Source organism: Anthonomus grandis, chromosome 14 (assembly GCF_022605725.1).
Source record: "Anthonomus grandis grandis chromosome 14, icAntGran1.3, whole genome shotgun sequence".
NCBI classification, from domain to species: domain Eukaryota; kingdom Metazoa; phylum Arthropoda; class Insecta; order Coleoptera; family Curculionidae; genus Anthonomus; species Anthonomus grandis.
This window is the reverse complement of record NC_065559.1, coordinates 11,311,236-11,337,906: the sequence shown is the minus strand read 5'-3', so window position 1 is coordinate 11,337,906 and position 26,671 is coordinate 11,311,236. Positions and strand designations below refer to the sequence as shown.

The window sequence follows — 26,671 nt, the reverse complement described above, 5'->3', positions numbered from 1 at the left end:
GTGTTATTGTTTCACCAGGCATTCTTAGCATTGGCGGATCTCCGTCTGAGGAGACAGCTGCCCTCGAATGCCGCGACTATCCCACGAGTCAGGTTGACAGTCCCGATCTCTGTATCGGCCGGAAGTGTGTACCTTGCCGGTATGTCCGCAAGACCACCGACTAGTTCCTCTCGAAAGTGGTCCCAGTCAGTGCACCTTGGATTTCTGTAGGCTGGGGTATCGCATCGAGCCTGCCTCTCTAATTCAAAAAGAATGTGCCTGTGGTCCGACATTGTGACCTCAAGGGATACTCTCCATGAGCTGAAAAGTTTCACAGAACTAGGTGAACAGATAGTAAGGTCAATAATTAATTGACCTCTATTGCAGTAGAAAGTTGGGACACTGCCTCGGTTGAGTAGTTTTAGGCCATTTGAGCACAGGAAGTCAACCAGGGAGCGGCCCCTAGGGTTCTCATCTCCGCATCCCCAAAGGCCGTGATGTGAATTCGAATCGCAGCCCATGAGAAGCGGGAGACCTTCCCAGTCTCAAGTCTTCCCAGTATTTAACCACCGCAGTGACGGCCGGGGGAGGGGGGATTCAATTTCGATGGGAAACTAGGCAGGGCAGACTACCAGATGCTTTCCCTTGCCCATTGACAGTTTGACAGCTACTAGGTCCCTTGTACAGAGACCTGAGAGGAGAAGACACCGCACATTCCTAGTAAGGATGATTGCGCGGGGATTCTCACAAGGTACATGTTTATGTAGTGTGTCGCCAGTTAAACCCAGGCCTTTAACAGAGCCCTGGTAAGTCCAGGGCTCCTGTAATAAGGCGACGTCGATATGGAGCTCAGTAAGCCTTTTGCACAGAGCAGCGGTGGACGCTCTTTTATGCTGTAGATTCGCCTGCAGAAATGTTAAAGGCATGCTGTATGCTGTGGGGCTGGCTGACTGCCAGCACGCTTAGTCCTTGGAGCTGGAAGGGCCATCGTCTACAAATTGCTCGGGCCCCTCGGAAGCTGCGGTGTCAGCAGTAGTGGTCTTTTGTAAGTCGGCGGCCGAGGGTCCAAGGGCCACTTTGGAAGTAGCCACCCTGGTGTCATCAGCCCCTTTCTTGCTCTCGATAAGGGAGACAAAGGCCCTGGTGATGATATAAAATAGCGAGCACTGTCTGTCCCTTATCGTTTTGGCCGATCCCTTCATCCTCCGATATGTCAAAAGGTGGTGAGTAGAAAAGAGGCTAAATTTAGAGAATTCGGTCATGTTAGAGATCTGCCGAAATCTGGTCGTCCTGCTCGAGATAAAAATGAACAACTTGGCGTTTTGCTTTCTTTGGAAGACAATCCATGCACTCCTGTGTCGCAGATTGAAGCAAATTTACATATGGCGAAATCTATAGTTCACCGAATAGTTAAAAAGCACAAATATCACCCCTACAAAGTTATTCCTATGCAAGAGTTATTTGATGACGATTTCGATAGGCGAAATGAGTTTTGTGAACGCTTACAAAACAAGTGCAATCTAAATAATAATTTAGTAACAAATATTATTTCTTCCGATGAAGCCACGTTCTGTTTAAATGGTAGTGTGAACAGACAAAATTGTCGATATTGGGCAACAGAAAATCCGCATTGGATGATGACGGTAAATACCCAGTACCCTCAAAAACTAAATGTGTGGTGTGGAATAGTGCGCGGAAGAGTAATAGGTCCCTTTTTCTTTGAACAGACTTTAACGGGACAAGTGTATCTCGATTTTCTCCAATTTGAATTAGTTCGAGCATTACTAGCTTTATTTCCAAATCCATTGGACTTAGACTATCTTGACGAAGAACTAATTTTCCAGCAAGATGGCGCTCCTCCGCACTATGCTGCAACTGTGCGTACATTTTTGGATGAAACCTCTCCCAATCGGTGGATAGGAAGGAGAGGATAATAATAATAACCGATAATAAGTCGAATCTATTTGTTAATAGGCCAAATAATCTACGTGAAAGAGAGAATTCGCAGAGAAGTGCACGCCATAACTCCGGAAATGATTGAAAATGTGCAACGAGACTTTAAAAAAGGTGCTTTCATTTGAAAAAATGAAGTTGATGGTCGTAATTTATTTTTGAGCAACCCTGTATACACAAACTTAAATTAAAACCCCTGAATTTTAAATGAATTTAGACATAACTTTTGGGATGCACTGTTTGTAAGATATTTCAAAAACATTACAGAACTATTAGTGATCTGAAAACAAAAAAATATCAGTAGTTTTGTAGTTATGTGATACACGTTACTATTGTTGATATTTTCCACTGATTAGGAGAAATCGATTTAAGTGCTGATATGGTCAATATCTGTAAATTATTAACCTTATAAGATTAATAAGGAAAATCTTGAACGCTAAGACAAAGGCTAGAGCTATTTTTGCTTAATTTTTTTTGATTGTCAAAAATATCGATACAAATATATCCTTATGAAATACGTAAGCAAGTAATAATAAATTAATTAAATAAAATACTAATTCAGATACACCACTCTTAAAGTAAAGAAAAAATCAACTAGTAATTAAGATTATATTTTTTAATATAATGCCTTATTATTAGAGTAAAGTATATGCCCAAGATCAGTCTTTAAAATTAAAAATTAAATTTCAAAATTAATCCTTATCGATAATTATTTTAATCTACACACTAATTACATCAGATTATTATCTAGTTATTATTGATATGCCCTTTTAAAACTAATTTAAAGCTTTCTATTATATTTTTCTAATTCTATTCATGAAGCTACTTCTCTAATCTAGCAAATTTTTGTTTTAAAATCAATTCAGCTAATATGTATTAAGTATATATAGTGGGTTCAAAATAATTTAAAAATTACATAGGAAAAACCACATACACATAAAAATATATATTTTAAAAGTTTAAAGACATTATATTAAACGTGCCTAACAAATAGAAAACAAAATTGTAAATAAAGGTTTTTCAAACATTAAAAATAAACAAAACTGTTATTTTATATTTTTTTATCCCTTGTACAATATATTACTTTATTATATTTACAAATTATTGGCGTGTATATTATGTGATAATGATATCGTCAAAATTAAATTTTAGTTGATATTTTTCCTTAAAATATAAAGGGAATTTGTAATTTAAGTGGCAGTGCCCGTGAACATTACTGAGTTTTTATAATATTCATTACGATTCTGTAGAGGGGACTTAAGGTCTCTTTCTGCCTGCTGTTGTCGGGATTTTCTTTCCATGTCTAGTTCCTGTGTAAGGCTTTCTGTAAATTAAAAAAAAAACTATTATTTTTTATTACAAAAAATTTATTATTCTAAAATTTAATCAATTTGCAGATATATTCGTAATATTATTTATTTCCTTTCGATACTAATATCAAATCGGCTGCGTCATGTCATTCAGAAATACCCTAAATACATTTTATTGAAATTTGGGAAAAATTAATTTTTTAATATTATTGAGTCGCTTAAAAAAGTCAGAAAGAGAAATAAGTTAGAATGTTGGATATATTTAAGGTCGAATATAATTTATCCAAGCTAATGAAAAGTGAAATCGGCAGCCCAAAATAAGGTTTTGTATGTCACTTTTGTATTAAATTTAATAATGAACTGACAAAGAAAAACACAATATCTGATATATTTACTTATATTTAATTGTTCTTAAAAACACAGTAACGCATTTTATTCTATTAACAATACATGTAATATAAGAACTTTTTTTATTTAAGAAAAGCATATATTTGGCTTGATTAGTACCTTTAGTTTTAATTAATCAAAAGACACTTTAAATTATGGCCTTAAAAGTAACAAAATTTCATGAAAAAAGTAAAATAAAAAACAGTAAAATAGTGGTTTTGTTAAATTTAACAAGTCAAAAAATTTAAATATTAATAAAAACTTTACTTAATAAAAAAATCACAAAACGTTTTTCTGAAAAAAAGCAAATACAAAGCTTTATTGGATATCATCATCGTCAAGTGAGACCTGTTCACTATCTACATAGCTTTCAAATAGCTGTTTTTACAGCTGTTTCGGAATCGGCTAGTCATTTAGTAGATTAGCCAACTCTCTATCTGTTTTGCCACTGAACCATCAGTTCGCAGCACGAATTTTTTCTCATAGATGTACTTGTTAAAGTCATTTTGACAATAGCTAGTAACTCTCGGCGAGTAACGCAATAGTTACGCTCTGGCTTGGACAGCGTCTTACTAAAGCAGCCAATGACTTTTTCTGTTTGGCCATCCTAGATTCAAGACAGCACTAGCCTATGCCTACATTTATTACTAGATTTATTACTACATTCAGATAGGGGATAGCTCACGATAGGTGCTATTGTCAGCCTAGAGCTTCTATTAGGTGATCGAAAGCTTTGCGACAGTCTTGCGATTATTGGAATTTTCGTTCTTCTTCTGTCAGCCTGCTCAATGGTTTTGTGATGTTGGAAAATCCTTCCACATAGCTTCGATACTAAATGGATAATCACAAAAAGCTGCGTAGCTTTTGCTTGTTTTTGGAAACTGGCCAATCTTTAACAGTCTAAATGGCATTCTCGGCTCAACTTAGTACAAAATCTCGTAGCCTCCTGGAAAACTTTTTCTAAATTTTTCATCCTCAAACGATTTTCTTATCACAATAATGTAATCAAGGTAAACCAGGCAAGTCTTTCAGAACAGTCCTCTTATAATTGTTTCGATCAGTCATTCAAAGTGGCAGGAGCATTGCACAATTCAAATGACATTATGTTAAATTACTATAATCTATACCCATTATAAAAACCGACTTTTCCCGATCATCAGGAGCCACTTAATTTACCATTATCCACTTTTAGAGTCTAGCGTAGAAATGATCTTCGATCTTGCCAGATCGTTTTCATCAAAGCCAGGAAGAAGGTGGGGGGTAATCTATGCAGAATTTGGTGAAGCCGTTTTTTTCCTTTCTGAATCGGACTGCTAGATAGCTCTATGACGCCTTCCTTAGCCATACTCTCAACAATGTCATCAGCTTCCTCTCTCTTGGCCAGTGGTAGCATTCGAGCTGTCTGCGAGATTGGATAAGCATTTTCTTTATTGATTTTATGCTCGGCTATGTTGTTCTTTTTCTTCCTAGTATTTAAAAATTCTCGATATCTGCGCCTGTTTACGATACCCGGTCTTCTTATTGTTTCGGAATGGCTTGATGGTTCATTTTCACATCCGCAACTTACGGAAGTATTGCTGAAACTGAAAAGCAGTGTCGTAATTCCGTGCCCTTCTTTAATAAGGCAGGATACTGATTGACATTTATTACCCTTGCACGAATACTCGCTCCGGTACGTACAAGGGTCCTTCCAACTGCTATCCCCGACCAACAAGTTCATCTTTTATTGCAGGTTTGAACATGACAGCTTCACCATTTGTGAACTCCAAACCTATATCTCTTTGTTCTGGTATCAAAGTTTCCTCCGGAAGTAAACCACTGTAATACCTTACATGCTGTAAAACTACTTTATCATCGTCTATTTTCGGGCCTTCTTGCTTAAAGCTTAACTCAAAGCCCTTGGTGTCTATTATGTCCGTCCTGATGATCACCTTAACCTAAATCTCAGCCACTTTCACAGGATATTGTCGTTTGTTTTACCATAAACATTTGCTGGATCTGAAAAAATGCCATTTTGATTTATATTAATTTCCTTAGCTGCAAATTTCACTATGTCGGTTTTCGGTATTACAGTCCTCCTTGTCGCACCTGTGTTCGGCAGCACAGTGCAAAGTGTTCAATCTACACACGCGTCGACGAAAACACTGTTGGTATGGTGCTGGAGCGAGGAGACCTGAGTGGCATTTACTGGGGGCTTGCTGAATATAGGTCGACGATCGCCCTTTGGCATCGACCTTCTTAAGTTTTCCGGACTAGCGGGTATGGAACTAGCATCTTCTGAATAATAACTTCTCATAGGTCTGCTATTTCACATTACGAACATATCAAATTCCTTTTTAGCTCCGTAAATTTTAAATCTCCCAGATTTGGCATCTTTACTTTAGTCCGATTTATTTCAGTTCACTATTATTTATTTTTTATCTTTAGTTGTCTGACCTTTAATTCTAACAACAATCTAGCATTTTACCTTTCGTTAAGGTGTGAATTAAAATACTCGATGCACAGAAATAGTCTGAAATAGCTGGTTTATTTATAAGTTAAGACCACCAAACACAATCACTAAGAACAACTAGAAATATTTACACCATATTATGTAAATATTTTAAATTCAGAGATGTCGTGCTTGCGTTACCGTGATGATTCCGGAGAAAAGCTAATATATTGTATATAAAGATGCGCTATGATCTAATACAAATTGCCGTATAAAGTAAAATTTTAAATAAAGAGTCTGTGAAGTATTAACCCGGCGTCAGTGTGGTGATTTCTAGTACACTGTAGGAGCGCGCCGAGCGTACCTTCCAATTATACTTCAGTCTTCCTGTCTCCGCGGCAAAATCAGTGCTCCTGTTGATTCTGTAGTTGTGTTCAAAGTTGTCTGGGGTATCACATACCCCACCACACAGGTAAATTAATTTTTCAATACTCTGTGAAATTATTAATTTTTTTTTAGTGGGTGATATTTTAAATGTGTTTTATTGCATTTTTAGTAATAGGTGACTTTGAAAAAGAGCAAGAGCGTCTTATTAAGTTATGGCAACAGTTAGAAGAAGGAGAAGCGCCAACAGGTTCAGAAAGTAAAGGAGAAGAGGACTACGAAAGCGGAAGTGATCACTGCAGTGATAGCGAGGAAGACGCTATGATAGATGTAAATGATGGTGAGGGAGAAGAAGAAATTAACAACCTAAGCACGACTCAATCAGCACATGTGGAAGAGATCGAAGAAGAAAAAACGCAAGAAACAACAACCGAAAATGGAGGTAAGGAGAAACGAAATCTGCACTACATAGGAAAAGATGGGACAAAATGGGCTAAGGTATGCTACCCTAGAAATGTAAGGACTCACAGTAAATATTATTACACATTTACCAGGTGTTAAAGCTAATAGCAAAAATGCAAAAACGCCTTGAGAATGCTTTAAGTTATTCATGGATAATGGTATGATTAACGATATTGTCAAGTGGACTAATAAAAAACTTGCAGAAAAGTCTAAGTTTTATAATGAAAATCATCAATACGTTGTAAAAGACCAGTTTGAATTAAATAAAGGCAGTAATTGGTCTTTTGTTTTTAGCAGGGAAATATAAATCGGCAAGATTAAATTTAGATGATCTCTTTTGTTCGGATGGTTCTGGAATAGAAAAATTTCGTAAGACCATGTCATTACAAAGATTCACTATACTTCTTTCTTGTTTGAGATTTGATAATATTGAGAATAGAAATGAACGGAAAGCAACTGATAAATTAGCCGCTATTCGGGCAGCCTTTGAGCGCTTTATACAAAACAGTCAAAACAATTACACCCCAAGCGAGTATCTAACTATAGATGAAAAGCTAGAAGCATTTAGGGGACGCTGTGCATTTCGGCAATATATGCCTAACAAGCCGGCAAGATACGGCATTAAAATTTTCGCTTTGGTTAATGCAAGAACTTACTATGTTTTGACTATGGAAGTATATGTAGGTGCGCAACCTGAAGGACCCTATACAGTTAGTAATACACCATTTGATGTCGTAAATAGACTTGTCGCACCAATTTCAGGCTCAGGGAGAAACGTCAGATCTGACAATTGGTTTACCAGCTTTGAAATATTACTGCATTTGTTAAAGGAACATAAGCTTACGGCCGTTGGTACAGTCAGAAAAAATAAAAGACAGTTGCCTCCAACTTACTTAACTTGTTACGCTCACGTCCTACATACCAAACAAACAAAAAATTGTTTTAGTTATGTCCACTTTACATCACACTCCCGATATTGATGCGTCAACCGCAGAAAAGAAAAAGCCTGAAATTATTACTTTTTATAATTTTAGCAAGTGTGGGGTGGATGTAGTAGATGAACTCTCTGCGTCCTATGATGTATCCCGTAATAGTAGGCGTTGGCCACTCACTATATTTTATGCTCTATTGAATTGCGCGGGAATTAACTCTTTAGTCATATATAGAGCTAATACTCAAAATGAAATAAAGAGGAGAGTATTTTTGAAAAACCTAGCTCATTGCTGATTATACTGAAACGCGCCCCCAAAATCTAAGGTTACCAAGGGAACTGCAAGGTAAGATGTTCAAAAGGCAACACGAATAACAGGCATTAGATCCACCAGGAAAACGCCAGAGAATTGCAAGAAGATGCACGATTAGTACACGAAGTAATGATCGTAAATCTTTCTATATTTGTGTAAAATGCTCAAATTTTGTTTGAGTTCAGCATTCTTTTACTATATGTGAGAACTGTCAAAATTGTATTTCTGAGTAACATGTTATTTTCTGTTTCATTCTGTACTTATATTTAAGGTTAAATTAATATTGTTTACTCCTAGAAACTATTATTTTGTTGAATATCTTGATTTAGAAAAAATACAGTTTGTTTTTGACAATAGGTTCAATTTTTCGTAATAATTTTTTTTTTATTGTTGTTACTTTTATTTTACTACTTATTCTTTATCTGATATGATATATTAATATATTCCATCCAAAAAATCTACCTAAAACAACTAAATATTTTTAATTTTAAATTAATTTATTTGACCACCACACTAAAAGAACAGATAAATGTCACTACACTGACGCCGGGTTAAGTAACTTATGGACACATTTCAAAAGGTAATGTTTGCTGCGATTTTCTATATTTAGCAAATTACATTTGGAGAGAAGATACGAAAGTAACGTAGGTCATATAGCTCTATAGCAGATATTTTCTATCTTTTCCTTATCTTGTTTTTATGAACTGTAGTCAAATAGGGACTGCTAAAAAATTGCAGTAGTTAAAGCATCGGAAAAAAATGCTATTGCAATACAATTTTGGTACCCAAATGAGGTGCTCCAGAGTTGATTGAGATATAGTTTGATATAGAGTCATTCCGACCAGCTTTTTAAAATCTGCTTTGAGAAAACGAATTAATTAGCTAAAGTGGATAGTGTTAAAGCCATAGTATAGTAATATAACAAGTTTTGTAAAACCTGCGAATATTGAAATGATATTTATCTAAGTGTCTTAGTTTTATATTCATAGTATTTATTTCAAGGATGACATAGTTTGTATTGTGTATTAAAAACAATATTGATCTATTACTAACTTTAAGAATATCTTTGTAATTGTAGGTAAAAAAAAATTGCAGTCAAAGATTATTTTTCTATAAGAATCATACATTTCCACCTACCCCAAAAACAGGATGAACTCCTATATGTTTTTCACTTATTCATTTCACATCCATAGAGCCAAACTAAATATAACACGATATACAAAAAAATGTATCCTCTACAATCACAAAAACTGAAAATTAAAAAATTATTACCATGCATACCCAATTTGGCAGCACACATTTTGGTCCCAATATTAACAATTGTTATAGCTTTTATATGTGAATTATGTTATTATCTTAATATTTATTTAATTTTTTGATATTATCAAATTTTGACTTTATTTATATGATACTATCTTAATAAATAGTAAAAAAAATAAGTTAGATAGTTCTTTAATAAAAAAAAATAATTTCTAAATATATGATACTATTAAATACTAGGGCACTTGCAGCTCTTGCTTAAGCTTCGAAGGTATTTATTCCAAGAGCGCCACTGGACACAAAGAGGGCTTTGCGGGAATCAGAACTTACTATGCCGCAGCACAATTTCCTTCAGAAGTTTACTCTTAGTTTACATAATGTGTTTATGGGTGGAGTGCCGCACCACCGCACCCCACATCGCCTCTCTCCGCTCCTTGTTTTCCTATAACTTTACAACGAATGTTGCCGCTAAGCGAATTTCAATTTCGGTCTTATATTTGTTTGTAATATTGATTTGAGCCCGTCTACCTTCCTCCTCCCATACTGTCCTCCCTCCCCCTGCCCACCCTCTGTCACGACACTGGCGGAGTTGAATTAATTAATGCCAACTTGAGACCGCCCTGGGTGATTATATAATTTTAACCAAATTTGCATATTGCTCGCTATAACTGGGATGGATAATATGAATATGCCTCGAGAATGTATTTATATAGCATTATACAAAAGATCTATAAACAAAATTTTAAACACAAACAAATTTACTTAAGTTCGGTAAGTTTTTTTTTTAATTCAATTCCTCTGACGTTTTTAGTTACTAGCTTTTAAGCTAAATTACGTAAAATTACTTTAGTAATTTTTTTTCTACTTCTAATTTATTTTTTAAATGATAATTATCTTAAACACTTCAAATCTTTAGAATTTGTAATTGTTTATTAGAAATCCATTACCAAGGGAGTAAGCAAATGAATTTTTAACAGTCGTACCTGGAACGGGTTTATTTTTTTAGCATTTCTTAGATTTTTTTAATTTCTATTTAAAAATCTTTTAGGACTTTGTTTTTTTTGACTTATTTTTTTCTTAGGCTGGTATTGGTAAAATGTCTAAACCTTCGGCGTACGTTTTTATAATGCATAGTGCCTACGGCTTCGTAAAAATACCGATGTGCCCGCGTCTGATGACTTTTTACCAGTAGTATCGTTACAATTGTAGAGTTCAGTGCGGATACATTTTGTTTTAAGTTTCTAACTGTTTCATTTTGATATGAGTAGAAGGTATTTGAGTGATCTTAAATTGGAAGAAGCTCTTAATGCTGAGGATGAAGATGATGTTAGGGATTACATAGATCCAGATTTCCAAAGCTCAGATGAAGAATCCGATGACGCTCAATGTGAACAGCAAAATCGCTTTTGTAATGAAACAGGAAATGAATCACCATCTAGTGAGTAACATATGAGTAAATAAATAACTAGTTTAAAAAAATCATAAAAGTATACCACAACATCGCGCGTGAGAACTTTACTGCAGCAAGAGATATATGGGCAAATTTCCAAACTTTTTATCTCCGTCAGGGTCAGTTGTAGTAGACGAGAAGATTATAACATTCCATGGCAGATGCAAATTCCGTTTATATATTCCTACAAAACCTGGTCAATATAAAATCGAAGCTAATGTGATCTGTGACTCAGAAAACTACTATTGTTTTGCTGCAGAACCATGAGCTGGAAAAGTAATAAATCAGCCCAAAGAATACAATAGTAGTCCGGAAGTCGTAAAACGTCTTGTAAGATTAGTAAAATTACAAAATAGTGGTCGCAACGTCACAATAAACAGAAAATTTACGTCACTACCAACAGCAAATGCTTTGTTGAAACAATATCTTACAGTCGTGGAAATAATAATGAGTAACAGAAAAGATGTTCACTAGAACATACACTAGAATACACACTAGAATATACACTAGAACTGAGACCACAATCGTTAAAGGATGCAACTTCTGGCACTATTCGCTTTTCGGGACCGTGAAACATTTGTAAGTTATGTACCCAAAAAGAAGAAGGTTGGCACTATTCTTTCCTATTTATTTATTTATTTATTTTTTTATAATTATACATATAAAAGTATATTTACAAAATAAAGAGGGAGAACGAGAGAGAGAGAACAGTAAGAGAGATCGAAAGAAAAAAAGGCGTAAAGAAGAGAAAAGAAGAGATGACACTATAAATGCAGCGCTACGACACATATTGTATAATTAAATAGGTTACATATTAAACAAACATTTTTTTCCAAATTGAATCTCTAAATAGACGGACTGACAATGGTAAATCACTAATTTTAAACCTATTTATCAGCTTAGCAGCATTATAGGAAAAAGATGATTTTATTAGTTCTTAGTTTCATTTTATTAAAGAGGTAGTGAGGGACGCGATTTTTAAAAATTTTATAATAAAAAGAAACTGAATGGAGCTCTCTACGTGTTGCCATATCTAACCATTTTACATCTTTAAGCTTATAAGTAATGCTGTTGCGTCTTTGTATACCAAAAATAAATCTTAGACAGGAGTTTTGAACAACTCGAATTCGACGTTTTGTTTCATTATCAAGGCATGGGCCATAAATTGAGTCACAAAAGTTAAAGTGAGATAAGACTAAGGATTCGCATAATGTTTTTTTGTTGTCTGATTTAAATAATGTCTGTATGGATAAGCATTTTTAGGGTTGAATAGGCTATCTTAAGTTTTGTAGTGATGTGTTTTGTACCCATGTTTTTTGCATTATCTTTAATTGTTATCTTCTCATTTCCTATTTTTAAGTGTAGATCACTAACTATATTCATTCGGTGAATATCACTGGCAAAGACAATTGCTACGGATTTGGCTGGATTAAGTTCAAGCTGCATATTTTTCGGTTTCTCGTATAAATACTGAAGATCAATATTTATTTTTAAATTGGCTTCCTCAGTACCAGGAACAGTGAAGCTGTAAATTAATTGGGTATCATCAGCATACATATGGTGATCACAGTATTGAAGACATTTGTAGATGTTACAAGTGTAAATAGCTTGTAATAGCTGAATGCTTCCTTGAGGAACACCAGCTGTTATTCTTACACTACTTAAAACAGCATCACTGATACTAACTCTTTGAAGCCTATCTGTTCAATACGATTTAATTAGCCTTAATGCCATGTCAGATAACCCAATATACTGCAGTACTGCCAACAACAGTTCATGGTTTAAAGTGTCAAATGCTTCAGAGTAGTCTAGCATAATAAGAACGGATGCATTTTTTAAATCAAATGATTCAAATATTGAATCAGTGACCTCAGCATGAGTTGTCTCACAACTATGCCTCTGTCTAAAACCGGATTGTTTAATGCATAAAATATTGTTAGAACTTACAAAAGTGCCAGTCTGAGTCTCCATTACTTTTTCTAAAATCTTGGATAAGCAAGGAAGGATAGAGATTGATCGGAGGTCGCTAAATTCACAATGTACATACATTTGCACATTGGACTGACTTTGACTTGCTGCCATGATTCTGGATATGTACCTGACATCAAGCAAAAGTTTACAAGATGTCAATTATGAGGAATTAAAAATGGACAACAGTATAAAATAAGATTAAAATTTAATTTATCTTGGCCAATTGCATTTGATTTTAGGTTATAAACTACTTTTAATATATCGCTATTTGCTACAGAAATAAAAGAAAATGAATTTATAATATTAAGCTTGTTACTTAGATAGGATAATAATGTTTCATTATGTATGTTTTAATTATTGGTATTCATCGACGAAAAATAATTATTTAACAGACAGACAGATATTCTGGAATGTGGTTGGATCTATTTTTTATTATGTTTATTTTTTTAAGTTCTTGCCATTTCTGCTTAGTGGTACCTTGTTTAAAGACGGTATTCAGATAAGCTTTTTTTCAGCTCTTAAGGCTGATGTAAAATTACGAAGTTCTTTGTAGTAAACCCAGTGATTGCGGTTTTTAGTGGCTCGGAATCTATTAAGTGCTTTATTGCGAAGTTTTATCATAAGACGAATGTTATTTGTAAACCATGGTGAGTATGGTTTAGTTTTGCCATTAATACTGACGAGAAGGGCATGTTTGTCAAACAATCTTAATAAACTTGAAGTTAAAAAATTTACCTTTTCATTAGCGTTATTTAATTCATAAAAAATATTCTAGGAAATGTGTTCAGGGTCGCGTTGAAAAAGTTCTTTATTAATTAGGTTAAGACGTCTAAATTTAAAACTATATAATAGTTTTACATTTTTCCTTTTATTTTAAATATTACAAAAGATTAGCGAAGATTTCATCACCCGAGAATAACTTAACCCAGATGTGTTCAATAAATTCGGTACTTTCTTGTAGTATTATGGAATATTTGATATTTTTCTTTATGTATAGGCCCACGCCACCACCCCTAGAATTTCTGTCCTGCCTCACAAAATTATAGTCTGGTAAACTAGTTGTATGCCCTAGGCAAATGACCAGAAAACAAATTAACACAACTAGAAATTGTACATTCTGTAGTAATATTTAGGTTTTTGCACACTTATATAGATATAAATATTGTCTATTGACTATTAAAGTCTTCAATAAAAATATTTTTTTTTAATAAGATCCTTGACTTTACCACATAAAAAAAGCATCTACACACAAGAAAATCTGGGGTCAGGCATTAACGCCCCTGTGTTCCGGTTTTAGGGAAACCTGAAGTATATATGGGTAATATTTTTACCTAGAGTTTTTTTTTTGTTTTGTTTTTATTTTGTTTCCTTTTTTATTGTTTATTCTTAAGGATGTATTACTTAAAACCTACCTCTTGCAGAGATGCTTCTGAAAAACGGTTTTTATAATCGAAATGCATTCCTATTTGCTAACTTCACTTACATCGTACGTACACATGTTTTGTATTTTTGATATTGGCAAATAAACATTTTGAATTTGAATTAATTTGTGATTATGTAGTTTGGGCATTGGGTTAATCGCTTTGAATGAACACATGATCGAATAATGAATCTGTTTAATTCCAAACACGAGAAAAATTAAAAAACTAAACAGTTTGGCCCTGGGAGGGATTCAAACCCGTAACTTCTGCACGTCCAATAAAAAAGCTTAACTAATTAAGATTCCTAGATCCAGCCTTAGATTACTACCTTACATAATCTAGAAGTAATAAAATTCGTAGTACGCGAGGCTGCGCAAAACCAATGGTAAGTAAATAAATAAGTTTGTCGGGTACCAGACACCACAAAAAAAGAATATAAAAATAAATATAAAATAAAAAATAATAATAATATTAATATTAAAATTTCCTTCTTGTAAAACCTTATTTTGTGGTGTCAGATATCCGACAAATTTATTCATTTAGTCATCAATGACATTGCCGCCAATAATTCCTAAATAATTTCCTTGAAATATACTACTGTAACAATATTGGCAACGCCGCGAATATCAGCTGTTATTTGTCATATCAGCAGGCACAATGCACGACATCTCTGAAAAAGCGTGAAAATTTAGAGAATCTTTCAAAACCATGGTCTAGCGAGTTTATAAGGAGCGCCCGCAAGCTAAAATATTGGCATCATTTTTTTAATCAATTGACAATAATAGTAATAAATAAACGCATTGTAAAATAATAATGTAAAATAAAATATAATAAATATTTCTATTTATCTTATGTGATTATGCTTAGTGTGTACGTGTAAAATAAATTAGTGTACAATTTTTGTTTATCAAGTGTTTTAATTCACACTAAAGCAAACGGTAAAAACTTTACATTGATGGATGTCAGTGACCTGGACAACTCTGGTTTTCTTCTTCTTCCTCAATTACAATGGCCTCGCGTCGTATTTCGACGGCAGCCTAATCTTGTTGTTTATTATGGACATACAGTTTAACGTGGGTTCCGAACCACAAGTGTTTTGTTTTTGTAAGACAAACACAAACAACCATGCCCATGCCAGGATCCGAACATAAGACCACACGATCGCGTCGTGAACACTTTGCCCTCGGTGCTACCGGGGTCGGCAACTCTGCTTTTGTTAGTTCAAGTTTTCCTGGATAGACTTTGCGATGGTAAAATGAAGCAGTACTTACTACTAACATATCCACCTAAGCTATTAGATGGAATAACATGGGCCCTTAAATTCGAAGCTGCCAATAACACAAACAAGGGTGAGGCTCCTATCCGATAAGTGATTCCAGGAGGCGTGGTTTTTGAGAAATAGATAAAGCGGATGAATAGGGAGGCTACTGAAGAATGTTGCCGCCAGGACTGGTAGTTACAAACAGACACCCTCCAGAAGGCGCTAGTTGTACTCCCGCCAAACTAAGGAAGGTCGATGCGACGTCATAGCAAGAAGACCTTCTGAATGGAACTCGAAGCGGATCGATTATTAGCGGACAGAGGAGGAATGCTAAGTTGTTAAGAAGGACCATCATCAATGACACTTGGCAAAATGGGAATCTTATAAGAGACCGAGAGGAAGATTACGATATCCAGATAGTCCTAACTAGGATAAAGGAAAGGATGAAGCCAACTTGGGAGGAAGTTGTCAAGTAAAAAGTCACAATGCTCAACAAGTCATATTGAGCACAATGAAACTCTCTAATCTTGGAAGATGGACTTTAGCGGCGGAAAATAATTGACTACGATGCTAAAGAGGAAAGAGGGTAAGTCTTTGTGCCTACATATCGTAGTTATCACAGAAAATCTATTCCGGTGTGTCAGAAGAATCTCTGAGAGTAACAAAGGCCCAGGGAAAAGTGATGGAAACATTTTACTGAGCAAGGCAGATCTGAGCTGAGCTGTCATTCATAGTCAAATGGGCATTTTTATACCAGCGATTGGATAAAAGACGCATATGATGTCAGTGTCAATTTCAACAACATTGACTTGGTTTGACTTTATGATCCTAAGAAACGGAAGGGTCTGTCACCGAAATTTCAAACAGCCCGGGATTGGTCTTACAAAGTTTTCGAAGGCCTCAATGATGTTCTGTACAGACTACAAAAGCGGCTGAAGGATAAAGTTCGAGTCGTTCACTTTAACAAAGACGCTGAGCTGCGGCAAATTTAACCAAAGTCAGATTTGACATTTTGATGAATTCATGGCACTTTATTCTATTGGTCGAAAGAGTTGGTACGGCATGACGTGTGAAATGTTGCAAGACCTGTTTACTGCTCAAACAATTTTTTGTGTATAAGGCTGGACCAGATTCATTCTTCCTTTTGCCTGCTGATTTACTTAAGCTTAAGTATGTTTTGTGAGAGATATGAAGAAAAAATACGTTTGGCTCTGATGAACGTTCAATATAAGCCAATTGTTAAATTGTCTTAGGGTATCCACAAGTATACCTCCTTTGTTAAGAAGATAGTTTCTTTCTTACACACCAATAATAGTATTGCTTCCAACCCCTCAAGAAATCATCATGCAATTGATTCAAAAGCGACTTATGTCACATTACGGCAAATTATTAGGTTGGAACAATTTTAGTTTCAAAGTACGAAGAGAACATCGGATGCAATCTTTTCAATACTTGATTTCTTATTTCAAACCTAGAATAATGGTGATGCTGCAGCAGTATTTTGTGACTGGACTAAGGCATTTGACTATGTTAGTCACGAAAGACTGCTGTAGAAACTTGAGCGGTATGGGCTTGGCTCTTCAATGATTTGGGTCTCCTTTACATAATAGAGTGCCGAGTGTTTCTGTGGATAGTGTCTCTTCAAGGGAGCAGCTTGTGACTCATAGTGTTTCATAGGGTTCAGTCCTTAGACCAATTCTATTCCTTATTCATATTTATGACATGGCTAATTTTAGAATCTCGAGGAAATTTATTTAATTTGCGAATTATTCAACAATTTTATGACATGAAGCAAATGTAATAAATCCAAATACCAGTTAACAGAGATATTATTAAAATCAAGAAATAGTGAGATTCTAACAAAATGTTTTAAAAACTAGTGTTATGAATTTTAAATGCAATTTAGATAATGTGAGTATGTAAGAGTCTTGGAGAGAGATGCTTATCACTCATAAAATCCTAACCTTTCCTTTCTTATTTATATTGGAATATGTTTGCCTGGTTCTTAAGAAAAATAGATATATAAACACAACAAATAGGCATAAATTTAGCAGTCGACGGGGTATTGATATGCTCTGGCCTATGCTTACAAGTTCATTAGTCAAAAGAATATTTATATTTGATGGTAAAAAACTCTTTAATTATCTTCGAGCAGATTTTAAATATATAGATAGCTGGAAACTTTTTAGAAAATATGTTAAAAAGATCTTTGTAGCGAAAGGGTATTTTAAAATAACTAAATTTTTATCAGTATATTCATTTGTTTGCGTTATACATATTGATATTCTTGACATTGGTTGAGGGTTTTGGAGGAGTATTTCTGGAGAATAGGATAATATATTCATGGGCGTAAAGTGCCTTTAGGATGGTGGATCATAAATTTGAATGTGTTTGTGTATATGTATTTTCTCTTTTTACAGCTTTTCTAACAAATTTAACAAGCAAAAATTTTACTAACAATTTTTCTCATGCGAAATATATACTAAATTATTCGGCAGCATTTTCGCTACGGCATACAACCCATAAGTAAATTCAAATCAGTTAATATTCACACCTCCGAAACTCCCAGGCGAAATGCATCAGTTTGTCAGGGCAGAACGAAAATAGGGGTGGAAAAGCTACTCAAAACAAATTTTCCGTTTATTTGCTTTCACAAAGTGTCTATCTGCTTTGTAGCGGGAAAACGATGAATACTGATTCGTTTTGCGAGCATGGGTGACAAAACGTTCTGATTTGGGTTTAAGGTATGACAGTTTTATAACTACGAAGATGAAATCAAATTTAAAATAAATGTACATTGTGTATGAATTAGCTTGCTTAGTTGTATGCTTAGCAGAGATTTGATTTAAAATTATTTAATTTATTAATGTGAAACTACCCCAATGTACCTGTATTATTTTGAAACTCATTGGTCAGCTGCTAGAGGGCGCTACAGCTTCTTGCTGCTTGAAATATAAAAGCAGCTGAAAATCGGCACTGACTGGACCGATTTTTTTAAGCAAATTTTGTTTAAAAGTACTTTGTTGTTTTTTTTTTGCCAAAAAAAATTGCCAAATTACTTTTTCTAAAATTCGCTAAAGGGCATACCCTTTCTGATAAATTATTTCAAAACACTCAAATGCAATTATATATATTGTGCAACTATATATATGACGTAATATATATATATATATATATATATATTACGTCATCAAAGGCAGGGAACAAAGCTAAAGAAGATGGTGAAAACGGTAAAAAAAATTTCAAAGATAAATATCAAAAATGGCAATTAATTGCTATTTGCTTAGCCAGGCTGAATAAATTCGTCTTAAATCAGTATTTTTTGAAAGAAATAAACTGAGATATAGAATTGATTGTTATACGTTTATTTATAAAGGTGTTAACTAAACCAAGTTGAACTATATGAGCCTATTTAGGGAAAACTATTCCTAGGAATGGTTTGAAAATTTGGCACCATGGAGAAGTCAATAAAGGATACAACACTAAAATACTTTGATACTTTTAATAATACCGGATGTAGATCTCAACTTGCTTATTTTAAGAAAGATATTAGAATATAAGAATTCTACTTACAATTTTAAGAAAAATATTATACACATAATCTATTTAGTGCTGCCACAAAAGTTCAAAATGCCGTCCATTATTTTTAATGCATTGAAGCATTTCTTGGGTAGACTAAATTGCAGAACAAAACTGCAGTCCCTACTTTAGTAATGACAGAGTCTGCATGCAATTCCTAATCGGGCCAATCATGCTTTGTCGTGTCGTAGGTCTTGTTTCAAGAAACCATATCTTTTACTCGATCCCATAAATAAAAATGTAGGCATGTTAGGTCTGGTGATCTAGCCGGCCATGAAAGATAGCCATCGTGCTAGAACAGCATTCGTTGCCGAATTTTAAGTGGCACTTCCTCTAACATAATTGGAAATTACTCTCTTAAAAACTACAAATAATTTGCACTATTCAGTGCCTTATTAAAAAAAATTACCCGATAATCCGACCTCCTAATATTCATGCCAAGCAATTTACAGACCAACGACGTTGATGCTGAACTCTGGACTGGATTGTGAATAATCACGCCTCCATTGGTGTAAAATATAGTCTCATCTGTCCATAATATGTTTGAAAGCACATGAGGATTTTCAGCAATCATACCCAAAAGCCAGTGACAATAGTCAACGTAACGAAAGTAAAGCGTCATCATAAAAAAATCAACTCTCTTTTTAGAAAAATTAGGCCTTATTTCGTATAATGTAGGGAAAGTTCAATATCCAAAAGATCGCTTACCTGTATTTTCACCTGTACCATTCTATAATATCAATTAGGATGAACAAAAAAGATAAAAGACCCATGGAAATTCATCAAAGGTCCTTTAAAAATTATAATTATGGTCGGCACTTTTAACAGTATGTGCCCAAGAACAAAGATTGTTCAAAAATAGAAATACCTAAATAAAAAATGGATTATCCAGGAAATAAGAGATCAAATGCACGAAAGGGATCGTATGTACAAAAGAGCTGGCATAGAGAAAAATGAGATTTTTTGAAATCAGTACAAAAATATAAGGAATACTATCGTAAGTAAGATTAGAGTGGAAAAAGAAAAATTTTATGCGCCGTGTATAGATACAAGTAAAAACAATTCCAAGTAACTGTGGAAGAACCTGAAGATCCTTTTGCCCAAGAAAAACCAAGTAGTACCTAATTAAATAGTTTTTGAGACGAAGACAATCACACGAGAGGCTGATATTGTAAATGGATTAAATAATTATTTCGTTGACAGCATAGACAAAATAAAATATACGAAAACAAGCAATTGGCAAACAGCGAATACCAGAATACCAGAACCAATCAGTATATTTTCAGCATTTGACAAAATAACTATGGCAGAAATGAAGAAAATCCTTAGGAACCTAAAGAATGTTGGGGGTGGGGAGAATGGGGTGGATTTCAAAGCAAGTACTTTGTGATGTGGTTTACGTTGTTGGTAATGGTCTTTTAGATGTAATTAACACATCACTGAGTGGTGGGGTTTTCCCTGATTCATGGAAATTATCTACTGTTATTCCTGTGCCTAAGATACAAAATACGAAATGTCATAATAAATTCCTACCGATTAACACTGTGCCTGTTGATGAAAAGCTTCTGAAAGCGTATGTCAAAAAATCGCTTCTGGCTCACTGTAATAAAAATAGAATAATTGTTCCAAATCAGTCAGGGTTTTGTGAGAGTTACTCATGTGAGTCGGTTATTATTAGTATATGTGATAATTTTCTCATGGCCATTGATTCTGATAATCTGGTTCTAGCCGTGTTCTTAGATTTTAAGAGAGCCTTTGAAACCTTTAGATAGGGATATTCTAATTAAGAAATTGGAGCAATTGGGTTCTTAATTAGTTTAAGTTTTATTTATGTAATAGAATCTTACCGAATAGGTATAATACGTCCCAATTGCTCAATTCGATCCTACATAGGGGCTATTATTCGAGTTTAACAATCTTCCGGCCAATATCAAGAACTGTAATAATTTAAATCAGATCAAACGGCTCTTGAATGAGTTTGTTTTAAGTAAAATATATTGTGTTTTTTCTTTCGCATTATATTTTAATATTTTACTTTTTATATATTTTATTTTATTCTTTTAACATAGTTTGGTTTTGTTTTCATTTTACTTTTTTAACCTGAAGTTAACATTGCTAAATAAATATATTATTAATTAAAATACTCCTGAAAAATATTCTGAACACTAGTTCAATTTACTCCCAGGTCATGCGCAATAGTTTTAGTACTTAAGTGAGGAGGATTAAACTCAACGTAAGCTAAAACATTTCTTATGTTCTCTTCGGTGCGCCCCCTGCTTTGTCTCCAGTATATAAAAAGCTGAACATTTCCAGTCATTTGCAATCGATGGATGATTCGACAAAAAAACTTTAGTAGGATGGCGTCTATCAGGATACTGATGCGCATACACCCTTGCAACAACAGTAGCATTTCTCATGCATTTAAAATAAACACCTATCAAAAAAAGTCAAATGCCTCTTCGTTTGTGTAAAGCACTGTGTTATAAAGTAATATGCAGAACAGGAATAAGAGCATTGAAAAACTAGAATTAGTAAAGAACAACTTTGTTTGAGTTCAACTTGTTCTCAGGGACAAGGACGTGTTTTTTCACAAACATATTTATTTTATTTATATATCATATATTATTATCATATTTACATTTACCGATTCTGTTTTGTCAAAATTATACATATTTCCAAAAAGGAAATTTTTAGTTATATATTAATATAAATTATTTGTATTGGATTTTGAATTAAAAATAAAACGTAGGAATAGACATAACCTATTCTAAGAGTAAATATAACATTTTTAAACCAAATAAAAATTATTAACTTCCTAACGGTTCTAAAAAATCTGGCTTGGCATCATCGTAAGCGAAAGCCAAATGTCATTTTGTCAAAGTCAAACGGCTTTGCGTTTACACTCGGCATTTGTGAGGTTCTGTGTTTTTTATTTAGTTTCTGGTTGAAAAAGAGAAAAGGTCTCATTCGAGCGTTTTTATAAACTGTTACGATGCTAAAAACTTGTGCTTCAGCATGAAAAAAGGGTAATTAAAGTCGATCTTTTCACAAGTGAATACCGATACCTTCATAATATCGCATCATGGAGAAACCGCCTTTATAAACGTAGAATAGGAAATCTTACAAATAGGCCTAAATAAAAACTTAAATATGAATGTATGTAAAATATTGATATATTTTTAAAAATTCTTAACTATTAATAATTTGCAAAAAAAGAAAACTAAAGCTTTGTCCATGATTTACTAACAGGACTTATTTCATGTTTTGTGTCTTGACAGAAAAATAGTATAGTACCTATGTACTCCTATTTATAGTTATTATGTATTTTTAATAAAAACATAATTATAGGTAGATTAGTTTCCAATATTGCAGTACTATCCCTTTGAAGAAGTTCTTACTCTGTATATTCTGATGTGATATAAAAAAGTGATGTAAAAGTAATATTTATTTAATACAATAAAATTATGCAAAATGTTAAAAATGTGTGTCTTAAAAGATGAATTATTAAGCAATCTATTAAATATTTAATTTACATAAAAATGCTTCTTATTAGGTAGGTACCTTTACTCTAATGAAATGCGTTATAAAAACACCTAAATAAGTCATAAATGGTAATATTAACTATAATAAACTTATTTTTAAAGATTTTTTTATTAATAGATATTCATCATGTAAATATTTTTTGACGACGTCACTGCTTCTATTCCTTGTATCGGTGGCATAAATAATACGATCCAAGGTTGTTGCCATGTCATTACCGTTTTGTATAAAATACATTATCAACATTCATTTAACGTTAAATATCGACTTCATTAAAGAGTATTTTATCATAGTTTATTTAAAAGAATGTTTATTATTTTATTAAGGTAGTAAAAGCAGTAGTATTGTTTTTTGTCTGTCAAATTAGGTGACAAATTTTAATGAGGTTTTTTTGTATTTTCTACCTAGGCATCTAGCATTAATGCACTGCTTTCTGTTGCTGTATAGTTCTTGCTGCATAGGTCTTCGGAATGCTACTTCTAACTTTTTATGTTCTAAGGATGATGTCTTAAATATTTTAACAGTTGTAAAACTTCTGGTTATAAATTAATTAAATAGTTCGTGGCCTGTGAAAAAATGACATTCTTTAACTCATTTTAATTTTGTAATTAAAAAACTATTGGACCCAAGTATAAGATATGTATGACATCTTAAGGTTCTTGAAACTTTATGTATAGAATCTAAATATTAAATAGTATATAGGATCTTCTACTTTAAAATCAGCAAGTTAACATCTACATCCGGTATTATCAATCGTAATATTGACTTTGTCAAATAATTTTAGTGTTGTATCCTTTATTATTGAAAATCAGTCCGGTTTTCGTAAGTGTTGCTCATGTGAGTCTGTTGTCGTTAATATGTGTGATCATTTTCTCAGAGCCATAAATAATAATAAATATGTTTTAGGTATTATTATTTACGGTATTCGTACATTTTAAACGATAGACTGAGAAATTCTGCTATATAAATTAAACCAATTAGAATTTAGAGGTGATATCTTGAACTGGTTTGAGTTATTTGTGTAACAGAGTCCAACGTGTGATGTATGGGAATAGTCTCTCTAAAGTCCTTAATATTGTATTTGGTGTTCTCCAGGGAATAATTTTGGGTCCATTATTGTTTTTATGATATACAGATGGTGTTATCGTGAGCTACGTATTACCCAAAATAATGGCAACACCGCTTGGTTGCGGCTTGCAGGCGGCGGAATTTTTCGTTTTTATTTTTTGAACCGGGAGTCAGCAGACCTCACTTTTCTGTGTTACTGCACGTTGCATTAATAATTTTTGAGCGTTATTTTCGTGTTTTTTTCACTATGGCTGTTTATACCCCTTCCGAAAGAGTTCAACTAGTTAAATGGTTTTATGGAGGCAATTCGGCAGTACAATGTAGAGATTTGTTTTCAGTGACATTTTAGAATAGACAGATTCCTTGTGCAAAAACGGTTTTAAATGTGGTTACAAATTTTGAGACATCTTTTTGTCTTCAAGATTGTAAAAAATGCTACACAAAACGTGCGGAAATAAATAATACTTGGGCGGGAAGAAATGGTTTGCAGTACCCTAGAACTTGATTCGACACGGTCCACTAGAAGTGTTGGAGAGGAACTGGGAATGAGCAATAAAACTGTTGCTCGTATCTGGAAAAAATATGGGTACAAATGTTTCAAGTATTCAAAAACTCAGGAAATATTTCCTGAAGACCAGTGGCGAAGAATGGAATTTTGTGAAACCATGATGGAAAAGGCAAATGAGAACGAATATTTTTAAAAAAAAAATTTGTTTTCTGATGAATCTTCTTTTCCATTACATGGCAAAAACAATCCTTCCATTGTTCGTTATTGGCCTCATGAAAACGAGCACAGAAGTTTTCAGTTTCGTACTCAGTATCCTCAGAAATTGAATGCTTGGGCAGGTATTTTGGGCGACAATGTTATAGGTCCATTTTTTATTGATGGCACTTTAAACGCCCAAAATTACCTTGAGTTGCTGCAAAACCAAGTTCTTCCAGCCATTCAAATCCTACCTGATGTAGACCTGGGATCGGTTTATTTTCAGCAAGATGGCTGTCGTGCTCATAACGCGGCTAGGGTAAAAGAATTTTTAAAAAATACTTTTCTTAACCGCCTTATTAGTGGGACTGGCGATATTAAATGGCCTCCTAGATCTCATATTTGTCTCCAAATGACTTTTATCTGTGGGGTTACCTTAAGCAGACCATTTACAAGCATGTATTTAGTAGGCCAACAAATTTAGAGGAGTTGCGAAATAAAATTGTCGAAGGTGCCAATTCCATTTTACCTGAAACTCTTTTGAAGGTGCGAAATAGCTTTTACAATAGGTTAAGTTTTTGTTTAGCGAAAGAAGGCGGTTTATTTGAGCCTTTTATTTAAAAATGATATGTTGTTAAGTTTGTTTATTAGAGTTTTATTTCTGATTTTTTATTATATTTTTATCAGAGTTGATACTTTATTTTTTATTAGAATAACGCTTTAATTTTCATTATGCAAAACACAGCATATTAAACATTTTAAGGTTACAATTCTATGCGGGTTTTACACATTGTCATGTCTGTAAAACCGGCATTAGAATAAATATTTTAAAAATGCTTGGATTTTCGCGTAATATTTTGGGACATTTTGTCGCCAAATGACGCAGCTCGCACGAAAGTCAGATGTTTACTAATCCCTTTCTCGGGCCAGCCGGGGCGGTGCTCTGTCGCAGGCACTCGTACACGCGCGACGTTGCAAAATTTCGCCTCTATGCGGTTTCCTTTAAGTAACGAACGAAAACACGATCTGTATAAATGATATGGTAGAAGTTATACAAAAATGTAAAACTGTGTTGACAGATGACATAATGATATATATATTAGGAAACAATATTGATCAGATGGTAACTGATATAAATAGTGACTTAACCACATTCTCAACTGGTTTTGTATCAGCAAATTATGTTTAAATACAAGTAAATCTAAATTTTACCTTTTTATAAAAAAATTTAAAAATAATCAAATAAATATTGATAATGTGAACATCAGTGTAGGTGGGGAGAGTATTTTTTATGATAAAGAAATAAAGTATTACACACAACAATTACAGTTTTGGATGCAAATTTAAATTTTATCACACATGCAGATTACGCTATGAGAAAATTTTCCAAAAAAGTTGGGTTTATTAATTGAGTTGGAAAAAACTTATTAATGCATAAAAAGCTCCTGCTATATAATGCCATTGCTGTTCCCTATTTGCAGTTTTATTCCACATTATTGTTCAACCTACCTAAATACAAGAACTGTAATGAAACAGTTTGAAGTAATTTAAAATAGAGCAATGAGACTAATCCTAAAATGCAATTGATACACTCCTGTTATTGCTATGGTAAGTGTGTTAGGTATGATATCTGTCCGGCAAAGGATTGCGTTAAGTATGTACGTATTTATTTTTAAATTTTAAACAACGTCTACTACCCACATATATCTGTGATAACAACTGCACAATAACTGCACCCGAAATAATACAGACTTTATCCTTGATTGATGTAATACTAGTCAGATGTTGTGTTCTGTACTTAGCAAGGGACTTATTGAATTTAATAAGTTACCAGCTCAAATCAATATCTGTGATAATTTAAACCAGTTAAGGAGGCTATTGAGAAAATTTATCAGTGTGTGAATGTCTTTTTTTTATACATGTTAACCTCTTATTCTTAGTTTTAGTGGTTTTATTTTATTTATAAATTTTTAAACAGTAAATTTTAGTTATTTTTTAATTTTATTTGTACATACTTTTTTTACCGTTTTATCCTTCATATTACCTTTGTTTGTGTAGTTGTTGTTCCGTATATGTATTTATTTTATTTTAGAATCATGTTTTATTTATTCTTTTTCTGTAAGTTTTATTTGTACTTACTTTGCTTTATCATTCGTTTTGCCTTTGTTTATGTAGTTGTAGTTTGTATGTGTATTTATTTTATTTTTGTTGTAATATTTTAACGCGTATATTGTTTTAATTTTGCTATTTTATCTTAGGCTTAAATTT

The 26,671-nt window shown here is 33.5% G+C and overlaps 1 protein-coding gene across 3 annotated transcripts in view; it reads right to left on the bottom strand.

Moving 5' to 3' along the window:
* Window positions 1–2,978: 2,978 nt before the first annotated feature.
* The window catches only part of LOC126744587 (dachshund homolog 2), an 842,630-nt gene continuing 818,937 nt past the window's right edge, over window positions 2,979–26,671 (bottom strand). For all 3 annotated transcript variants that reach the window (XM_050452086.1, XM_050452088.1, XM_050452087.1), the window contains exon 11: window positions 2,979–3,256. In XM_050452086.1, the coding sequence (XP_050308043.1) occupies window positions 3,123–3,256 (134 nt within the window). In that variant the 3' untranslated portion in view covers window positions 2,979–3,122. The remainder of the gene's footprint in view (window positions 3,257–26,671) is intronic.